We start from the raw sequence: 27,369 nt of genomic DNA, 5'->3' as shown, positions 1-27,369 counted from the left end.
AAAGTTGGACGTCAACGTCAGTGAAAGATAGGTGGGTGAGGTAAAGATCCACAGCCGTATTTTACCGTCAGAATAACCATTCAGGAAAAGCCTGCGGTGTGCTTAGTCATACGTCTTGCAAGTCCAAAGTGTAAATAAATCGTCCACCTCCAAGCCAATGTGTCCTGATGGAAAGGGGGTGGAATGAGCCTCCGTTGGGCTAATGGCTATCTCTCGCATGCATGAATGTGTGGTAAAGAGAAAAAGGCCATCCCATACCAAAGGGAATCTGTTCTATACCCTTCTCCAACGCATCAAATGTAGAATCCCACCAGACGAGGGGATGGGTCTATCCTGGACATGCATTTATGGAAATAACTGACTGTGGACCTAAATGTTTGTGTGCATTCGTTGGATCTGATTTTGAAATCCATAACACTTCGCCTTCCCCTATCCCAGACTCGCCCCGAGCTGTCCAACAGCTAGCTGGAGACGTCAGTTTAAAGTTACATCATCGACATATTACTAAAACTCTCATCTTGTATGTATGTATGTATGTATGTATGTATGTATGTATGTATGTTTCCGAAATACAGCCAAAACGGTACAGGATAGCGCAAAAATTTTCTGTCCACCTTACTCACCATTCTCCTGCGGTGTGCAGTATCAAGTTTCGTTCAGATCGGGCAACGAAAAAATTATTAAAAAATCAATTCCCGGTTCAGTCAAGTTCTCTTCGGGAGAATTTGATCAATGCAAACAACCTCAGCGGTATAGTTCGCTGGAGCTATCTTTTTTTTTTCTTGAAATGATTTCTTTAAAAATCTCAAACATTTAGTATAGACAAAGAACTATTTATTTTTAAGCATAAAATAAACATCGCCATTTTTATCTAATACTTCCGTGTTCATTAATAAATAAAACTGTGTTTCGAAGATTACGCACAATAATTTCTTCGACTTTCTTTTCTGCGTTTTTTTTTTTTTCAGATTGATGCGGAATATCAAGTTTCGTTCAAATTGGGCAACGAAAAAAATTATAAAACAATCAATTCCCAATTCAGTCAATTACTCTTCGGGATTATTTTATCAATGCAAACAACCTCAGTGGTATTGTTCGCTGGTGCTATCTTTTTTCTCTTTTTCTTTTTTTTTGGAAATTATTTTTTTATCAACCGGTCACGACGGGAACCTAATGGGTTCACGGGTCGTCTAGTTGCCATTAAAACTTAGCATTACCATGTAACATGCAGGTGAAGTTACCCCCTACCTAGTATGTTTTAACTACCCTTTAGTGTCTGTGACAATTTAAACTACATATGTCCCACCTGATGTGTTGGGAACTACCTAACTGACTCACACAAACAAACTTGTGCGACACCGAAATTGCCGGAATTTTTGAAACTAAAACATATAACCGGTGGGTTTTAATAATCAACACAACTAAATGCAATTTCTGACCCAGGACCTCCTGAAATTCAAAAGAAAAATTGTGAAGGGGGGACACCTGTTGACTTCTTGCCACCTTAATGCTCTACATGCCCTTAACCAGCACACCGAACAAAAACAAACCGGCAGGCCAGTGATCGGCATACAGGCCATAAACGTTGTGGTCTTCCAAACGAAAATGATCAAAAGAAGCAGCAACAAGAACCAAGTCACTTCCTCCTTTGAGCTGCGTTTGTGCAGATCATGTTCATGGCAATTTGTGGCACAAGAAGTAAAGCAAAGTGGCATTAGACTGGTTTGGGGCTGGTATGCAGCTGGTATGAGGCTGCAGCAAAAAAAGGCAGTCCATAAGTGTGGTAGCATGCTGCTGCAGTAAATGCAGTTCAAACAAAAGAAAAGAAAACAAATCCACCATGATAATTGGAATAGTGTCACCTGGTATTGTTATGAATTTGGAAGCCTGGTGCACACAGACAGACAGGTGGTCCCTATAGAACAATTACATCGGTAAGTACGTGTTTCTAGTTAGTGTCCCGTCCCTAGTCTAATGGGAATTAAATGTTCATACGCTGCGGAGTTATTTTGATAGTCAGGGTTTTCTTTTACACTTATAACAACAACAACAACACCAGCGGCATCGTCGCCTCGCTCACCGACGCCATTATGCACGTGGCCAAAGGCGAGGAGGTGGGCAGAGCCACAAACGCCTCCAATCGGGACTCCGCCCAGAAAGGTGGGTGTTTTCCCGCTGACCGTGGGCCTGTCCAATGGAGGACGGCCAAGGAATCGCGCGATGGGCCCGACCAATGAGGCGGCGAGTGGCCAGGAGAAGAAGCCCCTCCCTCCACAGGAGAAAGTGTGGTTGTCTGGACCAGCGAGAGAGAGAGAGACGGTGTGCTCGTGGCAGGAGCGTTGGCCAGTTGAATTGTTCGGGCGTTCTGGCTGAAACGTGAAGGTCTCGTCGCTGGCTCTGATCTTGTTGCATGCCGGAGGAGCTTGCGGAAGCCCGACGCTGCCCTCCGTACCCGGTGCTTGCAGCGGCATCGTGTTGCAGGTTCGAGTCCTGCCGATCTAGGACGTCGAAGACCGCACAAGGCGGGAAGGTCCGAGATAGCTCTGGTTCCCAGCTCATCTTCCCTCGAGTTGGGCATCTTCAATAAAGGCCGTGGCCATCACTTCTTTTGGGGTGTGTGTGTGTGTGTGTGTGTGTGTGTGTGTGTGTGTGTGTGTGTGTGTGTGTGTGTGTGTGTGTGTGTGTGTGTGTGTGTGTGTGTGTGAGTGTGTGTGTGTGTGTGTGTGTGTGTGTGTGAGTGTGTGTGTGTGGGCCCGTGTGTAAGGAATTGTTAAGTGCTCTGCGCTTGTACATGATTGCAATGCTTAGTCGGTTTAACTCTGCTCTTTGTGTGTTCCCTCCCCCCTATTGTAAATAAATATCCCCTGTTAAATGTATCAGCTCGTTTCTGTGTTTTCTTTATTGGTTTAGCACGGTGCGTGTTGGTGGATTAAAAAGGCCGTTGCTGCCGTAGTTGTGCATTTGGACTGACGGGACCTCGGTAACCATCCGCTCAGGTTACGCACGGGTCGAGCACGGTAACGGCTCGTCCCGTTCGAGCTCTGTCGAGGGTGTAGATTCCTCGGTAGCTCGCCACGTGGCCTCTAGGTATTTTGAAGTTCGGCAAATAACCCTGTCCCACGCGGTTGAATTATTGACGATTCACGGTCCTGTAAGGGACTCGTACCTTCAGAGTTATCGGGAAGGTACGATCTAGATTCCGGGTGCTCGGTGGAGCCGACTCTACTGCTCCATCTAACGGTCGTGCTCATCGCCGATACCCGGCCCACAACAGTATGAAGCTGCAGCGAGTGGCAGTCCACAGAACATTTGGGGGTGGAACAGAGGCCCCGGAGCAAATGGTGAAGTGAAGTGAGTGATGCAATGGACGCAGAGCAAGTGATCCAGCAAGGTGAGTGATACATTGATGGGCCTGGGAATGGCGAGACAATGTTCGCCAGCAACCCCGTTCTGGAACCCCCCCCCCTCCGTAGACCCGCTCATACCCCAATTTTTAGCTCGCCTGGAACTTACTTCCGGGGAGCTTATGGGATTATGCGTCGACAGTCCGTCCATCCACAAATACTTGCAACTTCTTCTCTGAAATGGCACATACGATTTCGATGAAACTTTGCCACAACCTTCATCACCCTGGATGTACCAAAGTTTGTTCATGGCATTAAAAAAATATCCATAGGCATTAACTTTCTTCTACGTTAATCATTTTGTGGGTCATCCATGCATACCAGTGGTTCCCTGGTTTTCTTATCCAGCCGCTACCAGGTGAGTGCCCAGGGGTATTGCCCCTATTTGTTTTTGGTGAGAATGGGTCATTTATATCCATTCATGAGGTGTAGTGAAATTAATTTTGTCATTTATGCACGTTAGGGATGGTGGGGGAGAACAGTGAAATTGACATGAAAATGTGATTGTCAGTGAACTGTACTCTCAGTATGACTCAAAAGCGAACTGTTTTCCCACTTGTAGGATGACAACTAATGGCAGCACGTTGGACTGCATCTTACATGGAAATACTGGACATTTGACTGCTAGATGTGGAGGTGAACATTAAATACAGTGTGATTGTCTTTCAAATTGGAAATGAGGATGTCATGTGTTTCATTAATCCCTAAATGTATATTTTAGAAGGTTGGGGGGTGGGGGTTCCTTTGTATATCGATTTGCATAGCCTTGCGATTGGGATGACCATGTGCAGGCATCATCCAAAATGTTCTGTCAACACACTTTGTAATTTTTTTTTAAGTAAAAGGTCAAGGTGATCTCAAAATTTGCACACACTGTCTCACTTGCTGATATATCTGGTGACGACCAAAGTTCGAACACTTCGTTTTGCTTCAGAAACTTGCAAAGATCCCATTGTAATGGACATGTTAATTCTCTAACAAAGACTCATCATAATGGACAGGTTAATTCCCCAACAAAGACCCATTATAATGGACAGGTTAATTCCCTAACAAAGACCCACCATAACAGGCAGGTTAATTCCTCCACTTCTATGCTGTCTCTGGTTTTCAGATGGAGAATGTGGGTATTTTAGGATACCTTGTAGTGCTCACCCCCACACCGAGCACTGTGCTATGCCATACATATTTACATTCATTGAATTGGGCTCCACCTCACACCCTGAACCTCCCTGGCTATGAATGTTTTTTACACACCTAAAACCTTTCCGCGGAGCCCTGGAGTCCAGCCACCAGTTTTCAAATTCCATTCAGCAGTTGAGGAGGACATATAGTTCAAGCAAAGAAACAAATAAACAGACAGTTTATGAATTATATATGGCATGATTGAAATTGTCAACATTACTCCAAATCACAAGAGTAGTTTCAAAACTGGCCATCTCAAGCCAACCTTCACCTCATCACAAGCACAGTCATGGAATCAGAAATTCCAGCAGATATCAAGACTCACCTCTTCTCGAACACTGATTTCTGGCCATGAGTTTCATTTCCACCAAATCATACCACCTTGAATGTGATGCTGCTATGTCAACAATTGATGGACATCCACAATCTCAAACAAGATTCACAGCCATCTTTTATATATACAAAGTTGACACTCATAGACGAGCAAGAACGCAAAACAAAATAGAACGGAAGAACAACGACAACACAGTGTTAAGCAGGGAAACACCAACATTTTCTTCCTCCAAGTTTCCTCTAATTTCTGCTTTTGCCCTGATGTTGATGTTTCTGCCCCCCCCCCACACCTCCCAGGCCAAATGTCCATCCCATTCCCTGCCCCCCTCTTTCTACTGTTATTACCTCCACCACCAAAGGCGGATGGAGGTAATGTTTTCACCCGTCTCTGTTTGTGTGTTTGTTTGTTTGTGTGCAGGATATCTCAAAAGGTTGTGGAGGGATTCAGATGAAATTTGATGGGCAGGTTGGGTGTGTGACAAGGACGAACTGATTAGATTTTGGGAAAGATCTGTATCCGGATCCGGATCCAGCGACTATAATTTTTTCAATCATTCTTCACCACTGAGAGATGGGGCCAAAAAATGATATATTGTTGCGGGCCGGGTATCGGCTGTGAGCACGACCGCTAGGTGGAGGGTCGGCTCCACCGAACACCCGGAATCTATATCTTCACCCTCGGACAACTCAGAGGGCACGGGTCCCTTACAGGACCTTGGATCGTCAATAAATCAACCACGTAGTACAAGGTTATTTGCCAAACTTCAAAATACCTCGAGGCCCACGTGGCGAACTACCGAGTATTCACACCTTCGACGGAACTCGAACGGGACGAGTCATTTCCGTGCTCGACCCATGCGTAACCTGAGCGGATGGTTACCGAGGTCCCGTCGGTCCAAATGCACACAACTACAGCAACAATGGCCTTCTTTAATTCCCCAACACTCACCGTGTTAAACCAATGAAGAAAACACAGAAACGAGCTGATACGTTTGACAGGGGATTTATTTACAATAGGGAAAGGGGAGACACAGAGCAGAATTAACCCCAAATATAGTCATGCAATGTACAAAGAGCAAGCACTTAACAATTTCTACTCACAGACGGGCCCACAAATACACACAAATACACACGGAGGCGAATGGAGGCCGGCAGGAAGAAGACTGGCAAGACGAAGACTGGCTTTCATAAGAAAAACCACCACACGCGAAAAACGGAGCCTGCCCTTTTATCCTCCCCCCTCCGTCAGCCGAACCTCATTGTCATGGTGTATGTCTTTCCTCATTGGCTGGTTTTGGCGCGCAGAATCGCTCTTCGCCTTCCCCAATGGCCAAAACGAGCGGCAAGTCCGTCGATTGGCCCAGGGGCGTGGTGACGTCATGCGGACCGCCTTTCTCACTGTGGCGGGGTCTGATTGGCTGAGCGGCGGCCACCTCACTCGGATCACGCTGATTGGTCAAGGGCCGCCGCGAGGCTCCTCCTTGAACTCCGCCCACCACGGGCGCCATGGCGTCGGCCAGAGCGAGGTGAAGGTGAGGGTGATGCTGGTGTTGTTGTAGTTGTAGTTGATCTGAGCCAGAGCGAGGTGAAGGTGAGGGTGATGCTGTTGTTGGTGAAGAAGATTTATGGATGTAATTCAAATCCTAACCATCAAAATAACTTCGCAGCACATGTATTTAATTCCCATTAGACACAGGTAGGGGGCCCAAACTAGAAACACACACTTATCGAAATAACTAAGCTCCGGGGACGGCTGTCTGTCTGTGTGCACACGGCTTCCAGATTCGTAACACTATCCCCTCCTCTTTTTACAGACTCGTCCCGAGTCGTCAAATTTGCATGTGACCAGCATGTGTAAGTTTTCCCCTAGTACATTTTACCTTCGGATCCCTGATTGCGGCATTTTTTTTATACATGTCCCAAAAAAATCTCTGTATCTCTGAAACCGCACCAAGGATAAAAATTGAAACTTGGCACACAGGAACTACTCATGGGGAATGGGTGATTTTTTTTTTTATGACGTCATAGATGCCTTCGTTATGATGTCGTAATTGCATCTGTAGAATGCTGCATCTGATCAGTATGAAAAATTTGAGGGTCATCTTGGAATAAAGTGGTTCATACAAAAAATTGATGACATCATCGGTCATGTGATTTGGCAGCCATATTGTTTTTTGTTTTTGTTTTTTTTAAACCTTCAAAAATCTTCTTCTCTGAAGTGACTGAACAGATCGAGGCAAATATTTGCACGTGTGACTGCCTATCCACGAGGAACAAAAGTTTCACACACATGATGTCATAGGTCACATGTTTTGGAAGCCATATTGGATTTACTCTGAAACCTATTAAAAAAAATCTTCTCCAGAACGGCTGGACAGATCGAGGTGAAATCACACAAATGTTCCCAAGCCATGGTTGTACACTTTTGTTCAGGAATAATTGATAGGTCACATGGTTTGGCAGCCATATTGGATTGAACAAAAATATTAAATAATGTTTTCTCTCGAATCGCTTAATCAATCGGCATGAAACTTCACAATTATGAATCGGCTGTGATGTTTTAAATTTCAACTTGATCAGACACATGGTCTGGCAGCCAGAATTATTTGTTTTTTTTTAGATCTGGGTTCTTTTCATTTTTTTTAATGAATAAGGCTCACTTGGCTGTGCCTGGATGGTTTTGAGGGTAGAGCAGTAGCAGCTGAAATGCGAATCATATCCAGGTTCCTCCTGATCACGTCATCTTTGCTTTTTGCTTGTTTGGGTTCCTTCTGATGACTCCAATGCAGTTCTGTACCTATTTGATCTTCCATTTTATTTGAATTGATTTTAATTTGAATTTTATTGAATTGATTTTAAGAATGGATGGTAGTTTTGAGTGTAAAGCCTGCATCAGAAGAAGAAATTGAAGCCACCAGAATGAGGATCAGGATCCAGATTCGGAGCAAAGATTGAAAGATCTTGAGAGAGTAAGCAGATTTTGTTATCTGGGTGACACCATCAAAAGTAGTGGAGGCAGCGAGCTTGCAGTTACAAGAAGAACGAGATTGGGTTGGATGAAGTTCAACGAGCTTGCATTAGTGTCATGTGGTAAAAGACTGCCTTTGAAGTTGAAAGGGAAGATCTATACCACCTGTGTGAGAACAGCAATGGTTTATGGGTCAGAGGCATGGACTGTGAGATCGGTAGAAGAAGGTCTCTTGAGAAGAACAGAAAGAGCAATGATTAGAAAGATGTGTGGAGTGCAGTTGGTAGACAGAAAGAACACGAAGGAGTTGATGGAAAGGATTGGTCTGAAAGATACAATAGTGGAGGTGGTAAGGAGTGGCTTGAGACGGTTGGGTCACGTGCTAAGAAAGAGACGATTAGGGAGTTAAGAGAGTATGGAATTTGGAAGTGGAGGGGAAAAGGGGAAGAGGAAGGCCAAAGTTTAGTTGGAAGGAGGTGGTTATGAAAGCAAGTCAGAAATTGGGATTGGGAGTGGAAGACGCAGAAGATAGAAGAAAGTGGAGAGCTGGAGTTATGTCATGGAAGGAGTGAGTCAGCAAACCCCCATAAGGGGGAAAATACTGACTTAAATAAATGATGATGATGATGAATTAATCCCATTCTAAATTCCATTGAATAATAATCAAAAATGTCATGGGTCAGTGTCAGGTGTCCCATCAAAGCTGGGTTGCATCAAAACGGGACGTCTAGGTACCCGGTCATCACCGCCAGCAGTTTTAAAGTGGCAGTTCTAACTATGTCTTTTTATTAATTACGTAACACACCAGTACTTAAATGCCACTCAAAATACACCACACAAAACTACACAAACACTACACAAGACACACCAAACAAAACAAGTCCTGGTGAGGGTCTGCAATCTCTAATTGCTCTTTTTCTTGTTTTTGTTGTGTGATGTCCTTGTCAATTCTATGTTCTAGCTCCTCCATGAGCCTTGACTCTATATACAATTTTTTTAATAATAAACAGGGTAAAGGAATGCCACACAAACACTTGGAGAAAGAAGAATGAGAGAGTAAGGGAAGGGGAAGTAGGACATGGGGGTGAACAACCTGGATGCAAGCTCAAATACAAGAAGAAGGGGCTGAAACATAAACACAGTAGAAGAGGGAAAACCAAGGATACAACATTAATGGAATTAAGAGAGTGGAGGGAGAGGGGAGAAAACACGATAACCTGGAAAGAAAGTGTTGACCTTGGGAAATTTTAACGACTAACCCTAACAAAATTTCATAGATATCGATGGGGGGGGGGGGTGACATGACGAAGAGCTGGACAGCAATCTTGAAACACTGGAGGAAATAATGAGGAAGTTGGTTCCACAGGTGAGCTTGGTGAGGGGGTGGGGGTATGGGGGAATAGAACATGGAAATTGCAGAGGATGCAAGAAGAGAAAGGAGACAGTGGAAGACATATAAGGCACTGACCCGTCTGCGATGCAGGAGTAACAGGCCCGGAGATCCGGCGTCATTGCATGAGAGATTACAATGATTTTGAGGGCCTTAGTCGCCAAGACTTGAATATGTAAAAGGTGTGAGGCAGAAACACCAGCACAAAGGGGAGGACAGTACTTCATTGAGCTGCAGATGAAGTCCTTGTACATTGTTCGAAGTTCCGTTTTTCCATGGAAAGACACGGTATGATGGAGGATGCGCAGTTGATGACTGGCGGCCTTGGGAGGCCAACTTTGATATGTGGTTGCCCAAGATACATCGTGGCTGATGGTGAGGCCTTAAATGTTGGATGGACTGAACTTCTTTAAGTATTTTTTCGATTCAAGTCATTTAAGTATATGGCTCTGAAGGAGGGACTGAGTGAGAGATTTGCCAAGGTTAAAAAGACATTCCAAGTATTGGACCAGCTTGTGATTGTATCAAGGTGTGCAGAGAGGGAAGAGGTTACTGTCTGCCTATTTGAAAGGTTTTGGCAACTACCTTTACCTCGTTTAGATTGATCTAAATATTTCCGCATTTGATCCCTCATTGAATTCTCCAGCATTTCCCACAACTGGAGTTAAACTAATGGGTTGAGAGTACTCTGATTCCTCGCTGGAGGCTTTCTTGAATAACCGCATATTTCATTGCATTTTTGTTTCCTTTTAACCTCTCCGCACTCCTCATGCCGAAAAAGACCTTACTTTCCCTCCTCGATTCCCACTTCAAGTCGTGCTGACCACTTTCTGTTTAGCCTTCAGCCATCATTCTGGAAACACTCTTTTTGCCCCGAAAGAGATTCCCATTTCTTCCAAAACATAAAACCTTGCTCCCTACCCCCCTTTCATTCATCCATAGGTTAACACCGGTCACTTTACTTACGAATCATATTCCCTTTCCTATTCTTTGTAAGAATACCAGAAAAGATTACCTCGGAAGACTTTGCTTTCACTCGGCGACCCAAGAGCCTGTACCTATTCTTTAAATTATCCAAGTAAACTTTCCCAAATATCCTACATGCATCACAGCCAACGTCTTCCTGCCATGACCCGACACGACGTCCTTTCTTCAATATTCCTCACTCCCACTCCTTCGAAACAACACACAACTTGATGTATACGATCCTTCCTGCAGAATTGATGATTTAATTGCCAATAAAGAACATCACGATGCCTCATCCATACTTATCTCTGCTTCACCCTCACCCCTGCCTGCACAAACTCGCTTCACCCTCACCACTCGCCCCACCATCACAATCACCTAGGGTAACGTTCAGGACCCGAGTCTTACGTGAAGTGGTTGTCATAGTTGAAGGTGCTTTCACTGTCAACATCCCCCCTTTCCCCCTAGTATTTCTGGGAGAGCAACAAATATCAACTTTTTCTTGAGCCGAGCCGAATCTGTTGACCTTCATTATTAACAGTTTTGTGTTTTTTTTCTCCTTGTAGAATATTTGACCACATTGAAGATATACGTATCTCCTTCTGATCTTATTGATGAAACATGTGGCTCGACTCTCAGTCTCACCGATGATAATGGTATGTCTTGACGATTGCTTTGAGTTGAAATAAGTGTATAAAAAGACATTTCTCCCCAGATATAGCCTGCACCAACAGTAAATTTGTACACCGTGGTGGCAACTACAACATATGTTATTGATTCCAAAAATACATATATATAGCCTCAAATTAGCAATATAAAGAATATACGCACAACATTTACTCCCAATCTATAGCCCCTGCCCAAGGAAAGTTTCTCATGGTATTCGGCTTGTATTGTCTGGTATAATCGGCTGCGCAAGGATCGTCAACATTTGGTCATCAGCTTTCACTCAACGTCAGGGTCATTCATGATATTCAGCTTGTTGTCAGGTCAGGCCGGCTTAGATCTGTGACTTGCTTACAGCTACCATGTAAACCTGTACTAAACAGTTTCATGGTCGGGTTGTCGATGACTAAATCAGGTTTCCTGGTGAGGAGGGTGTATGATATGCACACCCAGCAGGATTAAAAACAAAACCTGTCAAAGGGTGGAGGAGCTCCTTGTGAGCCAACAGCCAGCCATATGTAGTGCCCAACTGTGTCTGCGGATGTCCTCCTGCAGTTGGGTTACTTTTTATGAGGAGGTTGGTAGCAGGATTTGCACTCCGGCCACTGTAAAACCCTTCGCTCAGCAAAACACAAAAAGGAAAATAAATCTGAAAACCCCACTCTGAGGGAGTACCTCCTATTCAGCTGCCCTCCGCAGGGGAGCTCACCGGATGACAGAAATAGGGCAAAGCCTTGGGGTCCCAAACTTTTTGATGATAGGAGGAAAACCACGGGGTAACCTTCCCGGGTCAGATTACGGTAGTGTGCCGGGGTGGCGCTGAAGTGTCGTCCACCAGACAGCGGTCTCCTTGGGTTAACCTGAGGCAGTCCCGTCGGGTGGGTGCCTGGAATGTCCTATTCCTAAGAGTGGATGATTACATGTCTCTGTTATCAACTGAGCTCAAGCATTTGAACATCGGTATTGCAGCACTCTCTGAGGTTCAGAGACTGGATAGTGGCGAGATCATGGCAGATGGTTGCACCTACTATTGGTCTGGTCACTCTGATGTTGGTCTGTCGGAGTGGTGACCCGTCCAGGATTGTGCCCAATAGCCAAGGAGACTGCTTAAGCAGCACCAACGCTTTACACAGAGTATGGTCCCAATCTCCTCCTCCTCACTCTGATGGTTACCATGCCCAAGGAGTTGCTGTAGCTATGTCCAATAAGCTGACTCCAATGATAACTGAGGTAACATGGGTTAACGAGTGTATTACAAGACGGAGGATTCGACTCTGGAAAGGACACTCCTTGGGTGTCGCTTCTATGGTCTCTGCGTATGCTCCAATTGAGACGAGTGATCTCACCATGAAGGACACATTCTCTGCGACGCTCAAGTCTGTGGTTGATCAGTCCCCCAAGCGAAAGACTCTTCTGGTATTGTGGAATTTCAATGCATCAACTGGAACTGATGGGGATGGTTATGAGATGTGTGTTGGTCCCCATGGTCTGGAACTGTGAACCAGAATAGCACCAAGTTCCTTGACTTTGCAAGAAGTCATGGACTTAGGGTGTCTGGTTCATGGTTTCAGCGCCCACAGGCTCATCGCTGGACTTGGTATTCCAACGCTGGTGGTGTGGCAAAGGAGATTGACCATGTGCTCATTGATGGCGACTGGAGGATGATCCATAATGGCAGGATCTATGGGACTGCTCAGGTCCTCAATACCGACCACAGGCTTATGGTAGCAACTCTGAAGTTGCAGCTTAAATCCGGGAGAATGGTACCATCCCAGCCTCGGCTGGATGGTAGCAAGCTTAAGTATGAGATGGTAGCTGATGAGTTTGCGAACAGGCTTAGTGTGGATTTTGGGGGTCTGGGTGCTTTGGGGAATCCTGAAGAGTTGTGGAGTGCCTTCAAGACCACCATCCTTGATGTTGCCGGTGGGTGTCTTGGAACTCACTGTCGGGCAAAGAAGAATTTTATCTCTCGAGGGATACCGGATACCATTGATCAGAGTTGCAGGGCCAGGCTTAATGGCTGAGCTGAGCTGTTCCGGGAGTTGAGGCGTAAAACTGTACGTGCACTGAGGGTGGACGAGGAGGCCTATGTGCGAGGAATCTGTGAGGGAGTAGAGCATCACCTGTGGTCAAGTGATTCTCATCCTGCTTTCAGGCCATTCTTGCATTGCGTTCCTCCAAGCCAGTCCCTCAGTGTACTGCAATCAGAGCAGAGGGTGGTGGGCTCTTCACAGAGGAGTCCGACGTGAAGGCCCGCTGGGCCAGTTACTTTGAGCAGCTGTACCAGGCTGACCCACCAGTTGTTTAGTTGGATGTCAGGGGTGTTACTATCCCGAATGCTGGCCCTCCAAACAACTGTGATCCACCTTCATTTGTGGAGCCACAGTTTGCGGTGAACCATTTGAAATGGGGTAAAACTCCTGGGAACTGTGGCAGTTGTGCTGAACTTCTCAACGTTAGTGGAAATGCTGCACTCATTTTGTTGCATGCAGTTCTGTGCTCTGCCTGGAATACAGGCATCATCCCAACTGACAGGAAGAGCGGCCTTGTTGTCCCACTCTGGAAAGGAAAAGGTGATCGCTTGGACTGCAACAACCACCGATGGGTGATGCTGCTCTCATTGCCTGGCAAGATCTTTGCTCAGATAATTCTTAAAGGGTTTGCCACCATCTGCTTGAGCACCAGCACCCATTGCAGTCAGGCTTTACACCAAAGAGGTCATTGTTTGACCGTATCTTTACCCTTCGGGTCCTCACCGAATGCAGATGGGAGTTTCTTCAGGGGCTGCTTGCAGTCTATGTTGATCTTTGTAAAGCATTTGATTCAGTGAAGCGGGATGCCCTCTGGAGGATTCTTGGTATTCTTGGGGTGCCACCAAAACTGATCAATCTGATGTCAGAACTATAAATTGGAACTGAGAGTGCTGTGAGATGTTGTAATACCCTGTCTGACTTATTTCCAGTTGTTGCTGGAGTTGCTCATGGGTGTGTACTAATCCACACACTTTTCAGCACTTGTATGGACTGGATTCTGCGTCGGATGTTGGAGAGATCAAGCTGCGGTGCATCGTGTGGGAATATCAAGATCTCTGACCTTGATTTCACAGATGATGCAGCTATCCTTGCCGAGACTCTGGATATACTTTTGGGGGCCCTCGAGGTGCTGAATGAGGAGTCGGAGCCGCTTGGATTATGGATTTCCTGGGTCAAACTAAGATCCAAGCTTTCAGTGACATCTTGGATGCTGCTATTTTGTCTGTACCTGTTTGTGTTCAGGATGTTGTGGTCACAGAGAGATTTACTTACCTTGGCAGTGATATTCATATCTCTGCTGCTTATGAGCCATAGGTCAATAGACATCTGGGACAAGCCTGGGGAGTCCTGGATTCACTGGATCATGGGGTGTGGTGCTGCCGGTACCTGCCCAGGAAGATGAAAGTCTGAGTCTTCAGGTCCTTGGTGCTTCCAGTCTTGCTCTTCAGATGTGAGAATTGGACTCTGACCATGGATCTGAGCCGGAGACTTAATTCCCTTGGTACCAAGTCTCTTCCAAGAATCCTTTGCTATCGCTGGTCAGACTTTGTGTCCAACGAGCGGTTGTTGAGAGAGACTCAAATGAGATTTGTTACTTGCATAGTCCGTGAGCATCAGCTGCGGCTGTATGGCCATGTGGCTCATTTTATTGACGCTGATTCTGCCAATCAGATTCTCTCGGCGAAGGAGCTTCGTGAGCAGAGGAGACCATTGGGCCGACCACGTGCCTCCTGGTTGTAGTCGGTTGATCGTCATCTCAAGGAGATGGGGATGGGTCAGGCATTTGCCTGGGGGATGGCCAGACAGAGGCCCCTGGAGTACCGGTGGAAAGTGGATGCAGTGATGCGGTGCTCCGGTGCATGCTCCCACACCTGACATTACCTGACCCACACATCATGAATGATGCAACCAGTGGTGTGAATCTGTAATTCAGTCCTGGTACGATGTGCGATGGATGGGTCATATTAATACTCACTAAGCAATTGGATCTTCTTCTTTTTTCTTTTCTTTTGTATACCCTGTCAAGGCTCATGTCATTGCTAATACACAGAAACATATAACAAGGCAGGTCACATGATCGGCAGGAGAGGGAAGCACAAAATAATGGGGAACAGAGACAGTATGAGATCTGTGGAGGGATGGGGTGGGGTACATGGGGTAAAACAAAAATGGTACAACAGGGACTTTCAGGAAGGAAAGCAGGGAATTTGAAGGAGGTGGGTTTGGGGTGGATTAATGGGGGTTGTAGAGATCATAGTTTTTGATGGGGGAACATGTGAGATGGTGATGAACAGCTGTTTTGAAAACCTGGAGGGAAGAGTGGGATTGAAGAGAGTGTGGGAGTTTGTTCTCGAGGTGGGGAAAAAGAGGAATGAAAGAATGAAGGTGAGCAGTGATTCTTGATTTTGGCAGTTTCACCAGAAGGGGGTTGCTGGCAGACCTTGAGCGTGAAGGAGGAGAGGTGGAGGTAGTGAGAGTTGTTGACAGTTGATGACAAAATGTAGAAGAGCTTGGGGAGAGGGTCAGATGGGGAGGAGGACAAATGGCTCGTTGGTGAAGGGATGAGTAGCAGTGTGGAGTAATAAGAGGGGGGGGGCAAAGGGAAGTTGGAGATTGGAGGTGGAGGAGGAATGAGCGAGAAGAGAGAGTGGGGGAAAGAGGCAGCTTTGTGGATGTGAAGTGGGGAGGAGTAGGAGGAGATTGGGACCATACACTGTGTAGAGCGTTGGTGCTGCTTAAGCAGTCTCCTTGGCAATTGGGCACAATCCTGGACGGGTCGCCCCTCTGACGCAGTATACCAGCATGCTGGCACTCATTTTGTCGACCTCAGAAGGATGACACACCGAGTTAACCCCACCTGGTATTAATTCAACAGCTGAGCGGGATTTGAACTTGGGACCCTCAGATCCAAAGCCCGCCACCCTAATCATTAAGCCAACACCAGGCATGTGAAGGGCAGCTTTGAGAAGGGGGAGTAGTGAGGGGGGAGATTTAAAAGGGAGGGTTGAGGGGGGAGAATTGAGGGATAAGGGTGAGGGGGAAGAATTGAGGGAGAAAGGTGGGGGGGAGCTTTTGAGAAACGTGAGGGGGAAAGAGAGAAAAGATTGCTTTGAAGATGAAGGAGGCGATTGATTTATGAGGGAGGGGTGAGAGTGAATCTTTGCGGGAGAGGGGAGACGGTGAGAGCAGGCACGGCCATGTAGGAGGAGGGAGAAGAGAGAGGTGGGGAGAGGGGGAGGATGAAACTGGGTAGTGGTATGGTAGAGGTGGGAGCACACGGTGGGAGGAACAAGATTCGAGGGGGTGGGAAGAGTGGAAGATATGATGAGAGGAAAGAGAGAGCATGATAGAGATATTGAGCAGTGTGCTGAATGAGAGTGTGAGACATTTGAAAACCATACAGTTTGGGATATCGGGGAGGGAGGGGGTGTGGAACTGTTTATAAGGCAGAGAACAGTGGAGAAATGCTAGGATGGGGGGCAAGATGGGAGGGGTAAGGAGAAGGTATAACAGGGAAGGAGTTAGGAGGTACAGCAGATATAAGGAGGTGAGATGAATTTGCACTGAAGTTGGAAAAAAAGAATGATCAGAAAAAAAAGGGTCACGAATCATGGACCAGTTTGTGAAGTTTTCTATTCTCATAATTTTGTTCGAAGGGCTGTTTTGAGGATCGTCACAAAACTGCGGACGGCTTCCAACTGCAGTTCATTTGTAGTAATAGTCCCAGGGATGGTTTTTATATCTCTTGAGGTTATTTTTTATCATTCCCGTTGCTCCAATAATCACTGGTACAATTTCCGCACGCTTCAGCTTCCTGGATCATTTCACTTCATTTTTGAGATTGTGCGTGGGTGCATGGTATTTAGTCATTTTCTTGATTTCTGCGTTGTTTTGGCCAAAATTGCTGGGTACTGACTGCTCATTTAGCAATGCCTTCCTTTTCCTTTTTGTACCTCGGTACTATATCTGGTTGCAATGCTTTATTTTCTATGTTCACGCTCAATGGGATCATTAGGTCGTACTTGAGCATTACTTCCTTGTTTTCAGTTACTGCTTCTGGTTCATGTTTCCATGAGTTTTCTGAAACTGGGATATTGAGACTTTTGCAGATGTGCCAGTGGATTACTCTACATACCTTGTTGTGCCTTTGGGTGTACAGTTGTTCTGACATGAGTGTTTTTTTACATCCCGATAGGAGGTGACTCGTGCTTTCTGTTTCTACCTGAGGGAACCTACACATGTCTGACTCAGTTCTGCCATTTTATTAAAGCCATTGGGGTAGTGTCCTTGGTCTTGGGAACTTACAATGATTCGTTCTCCATCCCAGTTGAGCTGACCTCTTCTTAGCCATTGTAAAGAGCCTTATTTGTCTATTTCCAATCTGTCCAACTCTTTTGTTGTTATACTTTTAGACTCTTTTATTGTTTTCCACATTCTCGGTGTATATCTGTTGATATTTCGTTTTATATTTCCCCTCGCTGGAGGAGAGGGTGTTGCATTTGGGTCTGTTTGTTTGTTACTTGCACAAGATATTACAAGATTTGTTCACAAACATTAGTCTTGAAAACAGCTGCATGTAACAGTGGGGAAAATAATTTACCTTGGAATTTGAGAAAATGCATTAATACGGCAAACGACTCGGGAATCGGGTGTTATTTCACAACTCGCTCAGGGTGACCGAGCACGAACGACTTGCTCACGGTGACGGAGCGCGAACCACTCGCTCAGGGTGACGGAGCACGGACCACATGCTCAGGGTGACCGAGCACGAACGACTTGCTCAGGGTGACGGAGCGCGAACCACTCGCTCAGGGTGACGGAGCGCGAACCACTCGCTCAGGGCGACAGAGCACGGACCACATGCTCAGGGTGAGGGAGCATGAATGACTTGCTCAGGGTGACGGAGTGCGAACCACTCGCTCAGGGTGACGGAGCGCGAACCACATGCTCAGGGTGACCGAGCATGAATGACTTGCTCAGGGTGACGGAGCGCGAACTACTCGCTCAGGGCAACGGAGCACGAACCACATGCTCAGGGTGACCGAGCATGAATGACTTGCTCAGAGCAACGGAGCACGAACCACAATTCTCCAAACAGGAGAAAAAGATAAGTTTAATGATTTGGAAATTTCACATTTCCCTTGTGTATCTATGGAGGAGGGAACATAGCCTTGTTTGCTGAAAGTAAATACATGTATCAGCTTAGTTATGACTCGTTATTTCTTTAAATTATCAATTTTCACGACAAATTTCGAAACTTATTTAGTCAGGGCAATATCCGATCCTCAAAACCGAAATAATATTTCGATAATATACTTTAATTTGTCTGTAGATCGTGGTAAATCTTGTCATATAATGCATTAAATCACTCCAAAAAGCAAATTTGACCTCAAAAGTCATTGGTGGTTGAACTCAGTAACCTGATATATACTGAAACGCAAAAGAAACTTACCACTTGTTTGAAATGTAATAAAATTGTAACAGTTCAAAATAAAACAAACCAACAATTGCTAATTGAAACATTGGCATTTTATTGATGACATGCCAAGTTTTTGACCAAGATACACCATCTCATAAGTTTGTTCTACAGTACAGAACAGCACAGGGTGCAATGTCAGTCCCTTTTCAATAGTGTGTGTGGCCACCATTGTTTTGGATACAGGCAGTGCATCGTCGGCGCATACTGCCTACCAGTATTTGGATGGATTGCTGCTGGATTCTGTCCCACTCAGTCCTCAATGTCTGAAGTCATCTGACTTAGGACCATCTGCCTGTCCTGCCTTGCAGTGGTGACTCTTGGCCTCCCTGATCGAGGTCTGTCATCTGCAGAGTTGTGGAGGGTGTCTATGTCCACCAGGGCCGATATCGTCTGGTGTGAACAGCCAAGGCGACGTGCCACCTCACGGTAGCTCAATCCGCCTTGCAGTCTGCCCAAGGCACACTGCCGTTGATCCCTTGACAATCGTGGCATGTTGATTGAAATGCCCATTTTGCACTGGCCTTTTGAAAGCCAATATCAAGACATCACGTGCAGCTCATTAAAATGATCCCGTACCCCTTGGCTAATCACTGACAGTCAAAACGGCTGTTCAACAGCTGTGCTATGAAGTGACCATTGAAGGTTCACGTGACTATCCGTGACTGTTTTGTCTGACAGTGAGAACACTATTGTCCACAAATAAGTTCACACATTTACTACACGCAGTGTTATTGTTGATATTTGAAGGTTTAAAAGGTGGTAAGTTTCTTTTGCGTTTCAGTATATAAATCCTCTTCAAATTTCAAGTCGATTGGATGAAAGTTGACCATTTTTGAAATCCAGTCTATGTTGATCGTTTGGCCTATGTTGACCTTAAAAATAATTGGTGGTTCGACTCAGTGATCTGATCTGAAAATCTTGTTTTAACTTTCAAGTCAATCGTATGAAAAATAACGATTTTAGAAATTTTACTTCAGGATGACCTTTGACCTCAAAATCAATAGACTTCTCAGTTGAGATTACCACCACAACTTGGTAAAGTTTCATGATGATCGGTTTAGAATTGTGACCTGCAGGCGATTGATAAACAAACAGAATCACAAAATCGATTCACCAAGATATTTTAAAAATCTTCGATTTTGCAAGCAATAAAAAAAAAAATACACACACACACACACACACACGTACATCCACAGACGTGCACACAGGTACATCCACAGACGTGCACGCACAGGTACATCCACAGACATGGACACAGCTACATCCACAGACGTGCATGCACAGGTACATCCACAGACATGCACAAACAGGTACATCCACAGACATGCACAGACGTGCACACACATAGCTACATCCACAGACACGCACACACAAAGCTACATCCACAGACACGCACACACATAGCTACATCCACAGACGTGCACACACATAGCTACATCCACAGACGTGCACACACAGGTACATCCACAGACACGCACACACAAAGCTACATCCACAGACACGCACACACATAGCTACATCCACAGGCATGCACACACAGGTACATCCACAGGCATGCACACACAGGTACATCCACAGACGTGCACGCACATAGCTACATCCACAGGCATGTACACAAAGGTACATTTACAGACACGCACACATAGCTACATCCACAGACGTGCACACACATAGCTACATCCACAGACATGCACACAAAGGTACATTTACAGACGTGCACACACAGGTACATCCACAGACATGCACACACAGGTACATCCACAGACACGCACACACAAAGCTACATCCACAGACACGCACACACATAGCTACATCCACAGATGTGCACACACATAGCTACATCCACAGACACGCACACACATAGCTACATCCACAGACGTGCACACACCTAGCTACATCCACAGACACGCACACACAGGTACATCCACAGACACGCACACACATAGCTACATCCACAGACACGCACACACATAGCTACATCCACAGGCATGCACACACAGGTACATCCACAGACGTGCACACACATAGCTACATCCACAGGCATGCACACAAAGGTACATTTACAGACACGCACACACAGGTACATCCACAGACATGCACACACAGGTACATCCACAGGCATGCACACATAGCTACATCCACAGGCATGCACACATAGCTACATCCACAGACACGCACACACAGGTACATCCACAGACACGCACACACAAAGCTACATCCACAGACACGCACACACATAGCTACATCCACAGACGTGCACACACAGGTACATCCACAGACATGCACACACAGGTACATCCACAGACACGCACACACATAGCTACATCCACAGACACTCACACACAGGTACATCCACAGACATGCACACACAGGTACATCCACAGACACGCACACACAAAGCTACATCCACAGACGTGCACACACATAGCTACATCCACAGACGTGCACACACATAGCTACATCCACAGACACGCACACACAGGTACATCCACAGACGCGCACACACAAAGCTACATCCACAGACACGCACACACATAGCTACATCCACAGACACGCACACACATAGCTACATCCACAGACACGCACACACAAAGCTACATCCACAGACACGCACACACATAGCTACATCCACAGACGTGCACACACATAGCTACATCCACAGACGTGCACACACATAGCTACATCCACAGACGTGCACACACATAGCTACATCCACAGACACGCACACACAGGTACATCCACAGACACGCACACACAGTTACATCCACAGACACGCACACACAAAGCTACATCCACAGACACGCACACACAGGTACATCCACAGACGTGCACACACATAGCTACATCCACAGACACGCACACACAAAGCTACATCCACAGACACGCACACACAGGTACATCCACAGACGTGCACACACATAGCTACATCCACAGACATGCACACAAAGGTACATTTACAGACGTGCACACACAGGTACATCCACAGACATGCACACACAGGTACATCCACGCACACACATAGCTACATCCACAGACATGCACACACATAGCTACATCCACAGACGTGCACACACATAGCTACATCCACAGACACGCACACACAGGTACATCCACAGACACGCACACACAGGTACATCCACAGACACACACACACAAAGCTACATCCACAGACACGCACACACAGGTACATCCACAGACACGCACACACAGGTACATCCACAGACACGCACACACAGGTACATCCACAGACACGCACACACAAAGCTACATCCACAGACACGCACACACAAAGCTACATCCACAGACGTGCACACACATAGCTACATCCACAGACGTGCACACACATAGCTACATCCACAGACACGCACACACAGGTACATCCACAGACACGCACACACAGGTACATCCACAGACACGCACACACAAAGCTACATCCACAGACACGCACACACAGGTACATCCACAGACACGCACACACAGGTACATCCACAGACACGCACACACAAAGCTACATCCACAGACACGCACACACAAAGCTACATCCACAGACACGCACACACAAAGCTACATCCACAGACGTGCACACACATAGCTACATCCATAGACGCGTATGCACATGTATATCCACAGACATGCCCACACAGGTACATCCATAGATGCGCACACACAGGTGAATACACAATGTGTGACAAACGGGGGGACCTTGAGTGATAGAGTTGTTTCGAACGCACCGCACTCAATATACTCACCACCCAGGGGGTTATGGAGATGTTCAAAAGTCCCTTTGATGGTTGTGATTCGAAACTTGAGCAAGTGGGGGTGCGGTCACTCGGAATGTACATCGATGAAGAAACCCGCCGACTTCCTCGCCACTGGCAAACGCACATTTACCTTGGCATGGAACCTGTCGAGGGTGTCATTTCATCCTTTCCTTCAATCAAAGTCTTCTTTACAGAGTAAAACTTTCACTACAATGCATTCATTTGTGCAACCGTAGTTTGTTTAAGCATTATTTATTTGTTGATCTTTTTATGCCTGAGAATCATTCCACCTTCTCACCGCGCTCACTGGTCCCATTGGCAGGATCACCAGTGTGTGGGACTTTTTCTCTTTTACAAGCACAGCACTACCACGAAATGTTTAACGAATCAGTGAAAGTTTCAAAAACCTTTTAAAGATGCTTTTAGTGTTTTGAAAATGTAAAAGGTTATTGTTTCGGATTTTGTTTAAACATCGCTTCAAGATTTTGTTTTTACCTCTGTCTGTCTGTCTGTCTGTCTGGAGGATATCTCAAAAAGTTATACACATACTGGGACGAAATTTGATGGACAGGTTGTGTGTGAGACGAGGACTAATTGATTCGATTCTGGTGAAGATCCGAATCTGGATTCGAGAATTTTTAAGTCATTCTTCACCATTGAGTCAAAAACGATATATATCGCACAATATCTGAAAAAGTTGAAGACCAAGCTGTTCATCTTTTAAGAGTGATTTAAATGAGCGTTTCTCAATCGGCCTTGTTACCGGATTTTATCGCGCGTTGTGACTACAATGCGGTCATTGTTGTAACATGTATGTTATTAGTAATTGCAATTAACAGGTTTATTTTGATCAAATATCCTTTGTTGTTTAGAGCGAGGTTGGGAGGCTCGAGGGTAAGGCCTTGCATTTCCAAACCTGCGTGGGTTCGATCCTAGTGGCTGCTCAACAAGGCAGGCAATGTCGAACCACCAAACCTGTATCTTGCCTCGAAACCACTTTGGTGAACCTGTCACTCAGAACAGTATGGTGTATAGGATGGATGAGATGAAGATACTGAGGTTGGCAAGCCTGTGATGGGTTGATGATGCCGAGGTTTGAGGTCTGTGTTGGGTTGAGGACCCTGAGATTGGGATGAGGATACTGAGGTTGGCAGGTCTGTTTTGGGATGAGGATACCAAAGTTTGCAGGTCTGTGTTTTTGATGAGGATATTGAGGTAAGCAGTTCTGTGTTGGGATGGCATAGTATTTATGACACTCAGATGACAAACAGTTGACGCTGCAGTATTTGCTTTTAACCTGTGAATTCCATTTCATACACATTTGTGATTTTAAAGTTTTAATTGTGAATTTGTATAAAGAGAGATACGAAGGAGTCCCTGACTCGTTATTATCTCCTCCAGTTTGATAGGCCTGAACAATGCCCCGGTGGTGGAATTGCACTTCACATCAAGAACTCAATTTCTCACTGTCCATGACCTGATCTTACACCTCCCAACCCCCAGAAGTACCTCTGGTTGTGACTTCCCTTCCACTCCCACCTCTTGTTTGTGTGTTGAACCATCCAACAAACAGTGACAACTACATCTACATCTCTCACACAACATGGACAAACTTTTGACCACTCATCCCAACTCTCTCCTCCTCAAATGTAAATAATAATTACCATTCCTTCCACACCGTGAGGTTCATAGTGTTGCCGATGCAGTTTCATTTGGCTAAGGAATACAGTCCTGGACGAGTCGCCACTCTATTGGTTTATTACCCCAGTAAGTTGGTACTCATTTTGCAACCTCAGAAGGATGACAGGTTAAGTCAACACACCTGGTATTAATTCAACAGCACGACAGAGGCTCAAACTCATGACCCTAAGATCTTAAGCCAGCCACCTTAACCGTTAAGCCAACACCAGGCTTCTTCCTCATATGTTATGATTTCACTTGTCACTATGCAACTTGGCTGGGTGTTGGTACCTCTCTCAACAGCCATGACACTTCAGCAAAGGACTTCTGTGACTCCATGGGAGCGAATCAATCTGTAACCTTCCAACACGAATTTCTCCCAATGGCAAATCCTCCCATCTGGACTTGATGACTCACTTTCCCACAAATGTTTCCTGCTCTTCCTCTGCTCTAACTGATTCATCTAATCATGTGCTTGTGAAAGTCAACATCTCTCTGGCTATTCTGAAAGAGCTGCCTCAATGCTGGTGAGTCTGGCTGTTCACTCAAGCAGATTGGCAAGGACTGCAAGCAGCCATCTCTCTTCATGACTGGTCTCACATATCGACTACCCCTGATGTTAACTCAGCCTGGGATTTCTTCCACAGAAATCTGTTTTCTCTCATGCACAGATGCATCTCATCTCATCTTCAATTTTACTACCCCTCTTCCCACCCATGGTACACTGAATCACGTGGTGATGCAGTTACTCTGAAACAACTTGCCTTCTCTTCCTGGAAGGCAAATCTGACCGAAGGCAATCTCAGTGCATTCCGAAAAGTCTGTTTCAAGTGTTTGTCCACTCTCAGGAGAGCGGGAAAACAACATCTGTCCAACCTCAAGAATGAACTTTCAAACTTGTTTCTCTCCTCAGATACCTGGTGGTGCCTTGTCAAGTCTGTCTCTGGTGTATGCTCCCCTTCCATCCCTTCCCTCCCTTAAAAAAAATCTCCCAAATCTTGTGTCCCCAACTCCTCGGTCTCAGTGCCCATCCTTCCCTGTCATACCCAACTGCTCCTGAACTCTGCGTCTTTTGCACCTGAGAAGGTGGAGAAGGTTCTTTCAATCTTCGACTCTGCCTCTGCTACTGCACTGGATGGCATCAACTCAGTGTCTTCAAAATCTGCTCTGCTGTTCTTGCTCATCCTCTCTCTGCCCCTTTCACCCTGGCATTTGCACTCGGTCATCCTCCATCTGCTTGGAAATCCGCCATCATCACTGTCTTACATAAAATACATGCACAATCTGATCCCCTTATCTACAGACCTATCAGCTTACTTACAATCACCAGCAAGGTTATGGAATCCATCATCACAGTTGATATGAAATATTTCCTTTTCTCCAGCAACCTCATCTCAGATCACCAACTTGCTTTCAGACCAGGTAACTCCGCCTTGAACATGCTGCTTCCACTCACCCAACAATAGATAGAGGCCTTCATTGTGCGACATGATATCTGGGCCATCTCTCTGGACATATCTCATGCTTTTGATACAGTCTGACATCCTGTCTTACTCTCAAAACTCTCTGCCTATGGCATCCAAGGCCAACTCCACACATGGCTCACCGACTTCCGCCATTCTTGTAGCAAATGTGTGGCTCTCAAAGCGATACTTTAATCTCCTCTCCCTGTCAAGGCTGGAGTGTCCCCAGGCAGTATTCTGGGCCCAGTCCTAATCCTGGTCTTCATCAATAATCTATCTGACTCTGGAGAATACTCTTTATCTATTTGCTTCGGACAAGCAGGCAGCAGCCTCTTCCCTCTCTTCAGACCTTGACGAAATCACAAGCTGGTCAAACACTTGGGATCTCTCTTTCAATCCTGATAAATCTCACATGCTCACTACCTCTCTCCAAAAGGACTGTCTGACAAAACCTCCTATCTACCTTCTTAACAATCCTCTTGAGCGGTCCCACTATCAGCCATGATCTTTCTTGGGCAAACCACATTTCAAAGTTGGCCTCCAAAGCCAGCCGTCGACTGGGCCTCCTCCGCTTGATGCAATACTTCTCTCCCCTCTGGCCTGGCTCCCCTGCTTTACATCTTGCTCAGCTTGAATCTGTGTAAACCAAGGCCTTTAAGATTATTGTAATCTCCCGTGATAAAGCTGAGTTTATGGGCTTATCACTTCGCCATTGCAGACAGGTCGGTGCTCTCTGTCTTTTCCTGCCTCCTTTCTGGTTTTGATCACTGTCCACCTCCACTCATTCGTCCCTATATTTTCCAGCCTGTCAAACCAACTTCCACATCCTCTTCGATTTCATTCTTCCCTCCAGATCTTCAAGACAGCTGTTCACCACCATCTCAAATCATCCCTAATCCAAAACCATGATATTTCCTGCCCTCGTTAACCCCACCCAACCCTCCTCCTTCCACATTCATAGTTTTCCCTCGGAGTTTCCTTCTGTATCCATCTTGTTCTCCTAATCTATTAATCCCCACACTCATTGTTTTTCCAACTCTTTGTTGATTTTGGCTTTCAACTCTGCTGTTTCTTCCTCTCTCCACTACTTCTTTTGTGCACGTCTCTACTGTTCCTTTTGCTTCCTGTTTTTGTCTGTTACGTCCTGATCTGTTCAGTGTACTAGCTCTTCTACGAGCCTCAACTATGTATACAAAAAAGAATTGTGAATTTGTAAAAGTTTTTTAAGTGAATTTGTATGAATTTTTAAAATGAATTTCTATAATGTTTTAATTGTGAATTTGTATAATGTTTTAAAGTGAATTTGTATAAACTTTTAAAGTGATTTTGTATAAACTTTTAAAGTGAATTTGTATAAACTTATAATTGTGAATTTGTATAATGTTTTAATTGTGAGTTACTGAGTTTGTATAAACTTTTAATTGTCCAGTCTATATCAGGATGCCCTGGAAAGGGCAATCATCATGAAGGTTTGAAGTACAAATCAAATGTATTGCATCCAACACGTTTCTGGCTGTGCAACCCCGAGTAATCATTACCTCTCACCGTTTGCTGACGTCAGTCAACAAGGATGTGCTACCCACCTCACAAACCAGCAATGTTATTTTTGAGTTTAAGTGCCGATGTCAAGCTCGGTACGTGGGCCGCACAACACGAAGATTGGCTGATCAGATCAAACAACACGTCCCCTTGGCGATTCGAAGAAAGATTGTGAGGGTTAGAACACAACCAGTGTGAGCATGTAGAAATATCCAGCAACCACCGGCCACTGTATCTTCTTCATCTGCCATTGCACAGCACTTGGTTGCCAATGCTATCTGTATAGACCAGGACAATGCAGATATTGTCAGGATATTGAGCCGAGGTCAGAGCTCGTTTCATTTACGTATGTTGGAAACAACCTTCATCCTTAAGGCCCGGTCACACCTTGACGTTTTAGCCAGCGATGGCAACGTATTAAAATGTATGTAAAACGCTGGCTTACGTTGAACTTTTTATGTTTTTTTTTAAAGATTCGGATGTATTCATAGCGACTTCGTCTTAT

General features: G+C 45.6%; 1 protein-coding gene across 3 annotated transcripts in view; it reads left to right on the top strand.

Moving 5' to 3' along the window:
* The window catches only part of LOC147027467 (uncharacterized), a 127,844-nt gene that overhangs the window by 52,770 nt on the left and 47,705 nt on the right, over window positions 1-27,369 (top strand). For all 3 annotated transcript variants that reach the window (XM_085876908.1, XM_085876909.1, XM_085876910.1), the window contains 2 exons: window positions 3,967-4,040; window positions 10,810-10,899. In XM_085876908.1, the coding sequence (XP_085733034.1) occupies window positions 3,967-4,040; window positions 10,810-10,899 (164 nt within the window). The remainder of the gene's footprint in view (window positions 1-3,966; window positions 4,041-10,809; window positions 10,900-27,369) is intronic.

This window comes from Eptatretus burgeri, chromosome 4 (genome assembly GCF_056783735.1).
Source record: "Eptatretus burgeri isolate ZD-2024b chromosome 4, Ebu_testis_v1, whole genome shotgun sequence".
NCBI lineage: Eukaryota > Metazoa > Chordata > Myxini > Myxiniformes > Myxinidae > Eptatretus > Eptatretus burgeri.
The sequence above is the reverse complement of the archived record's forward strand: the minus strand, read 5'-3'. Positions and strand labels throughout refer to the sequence as shown.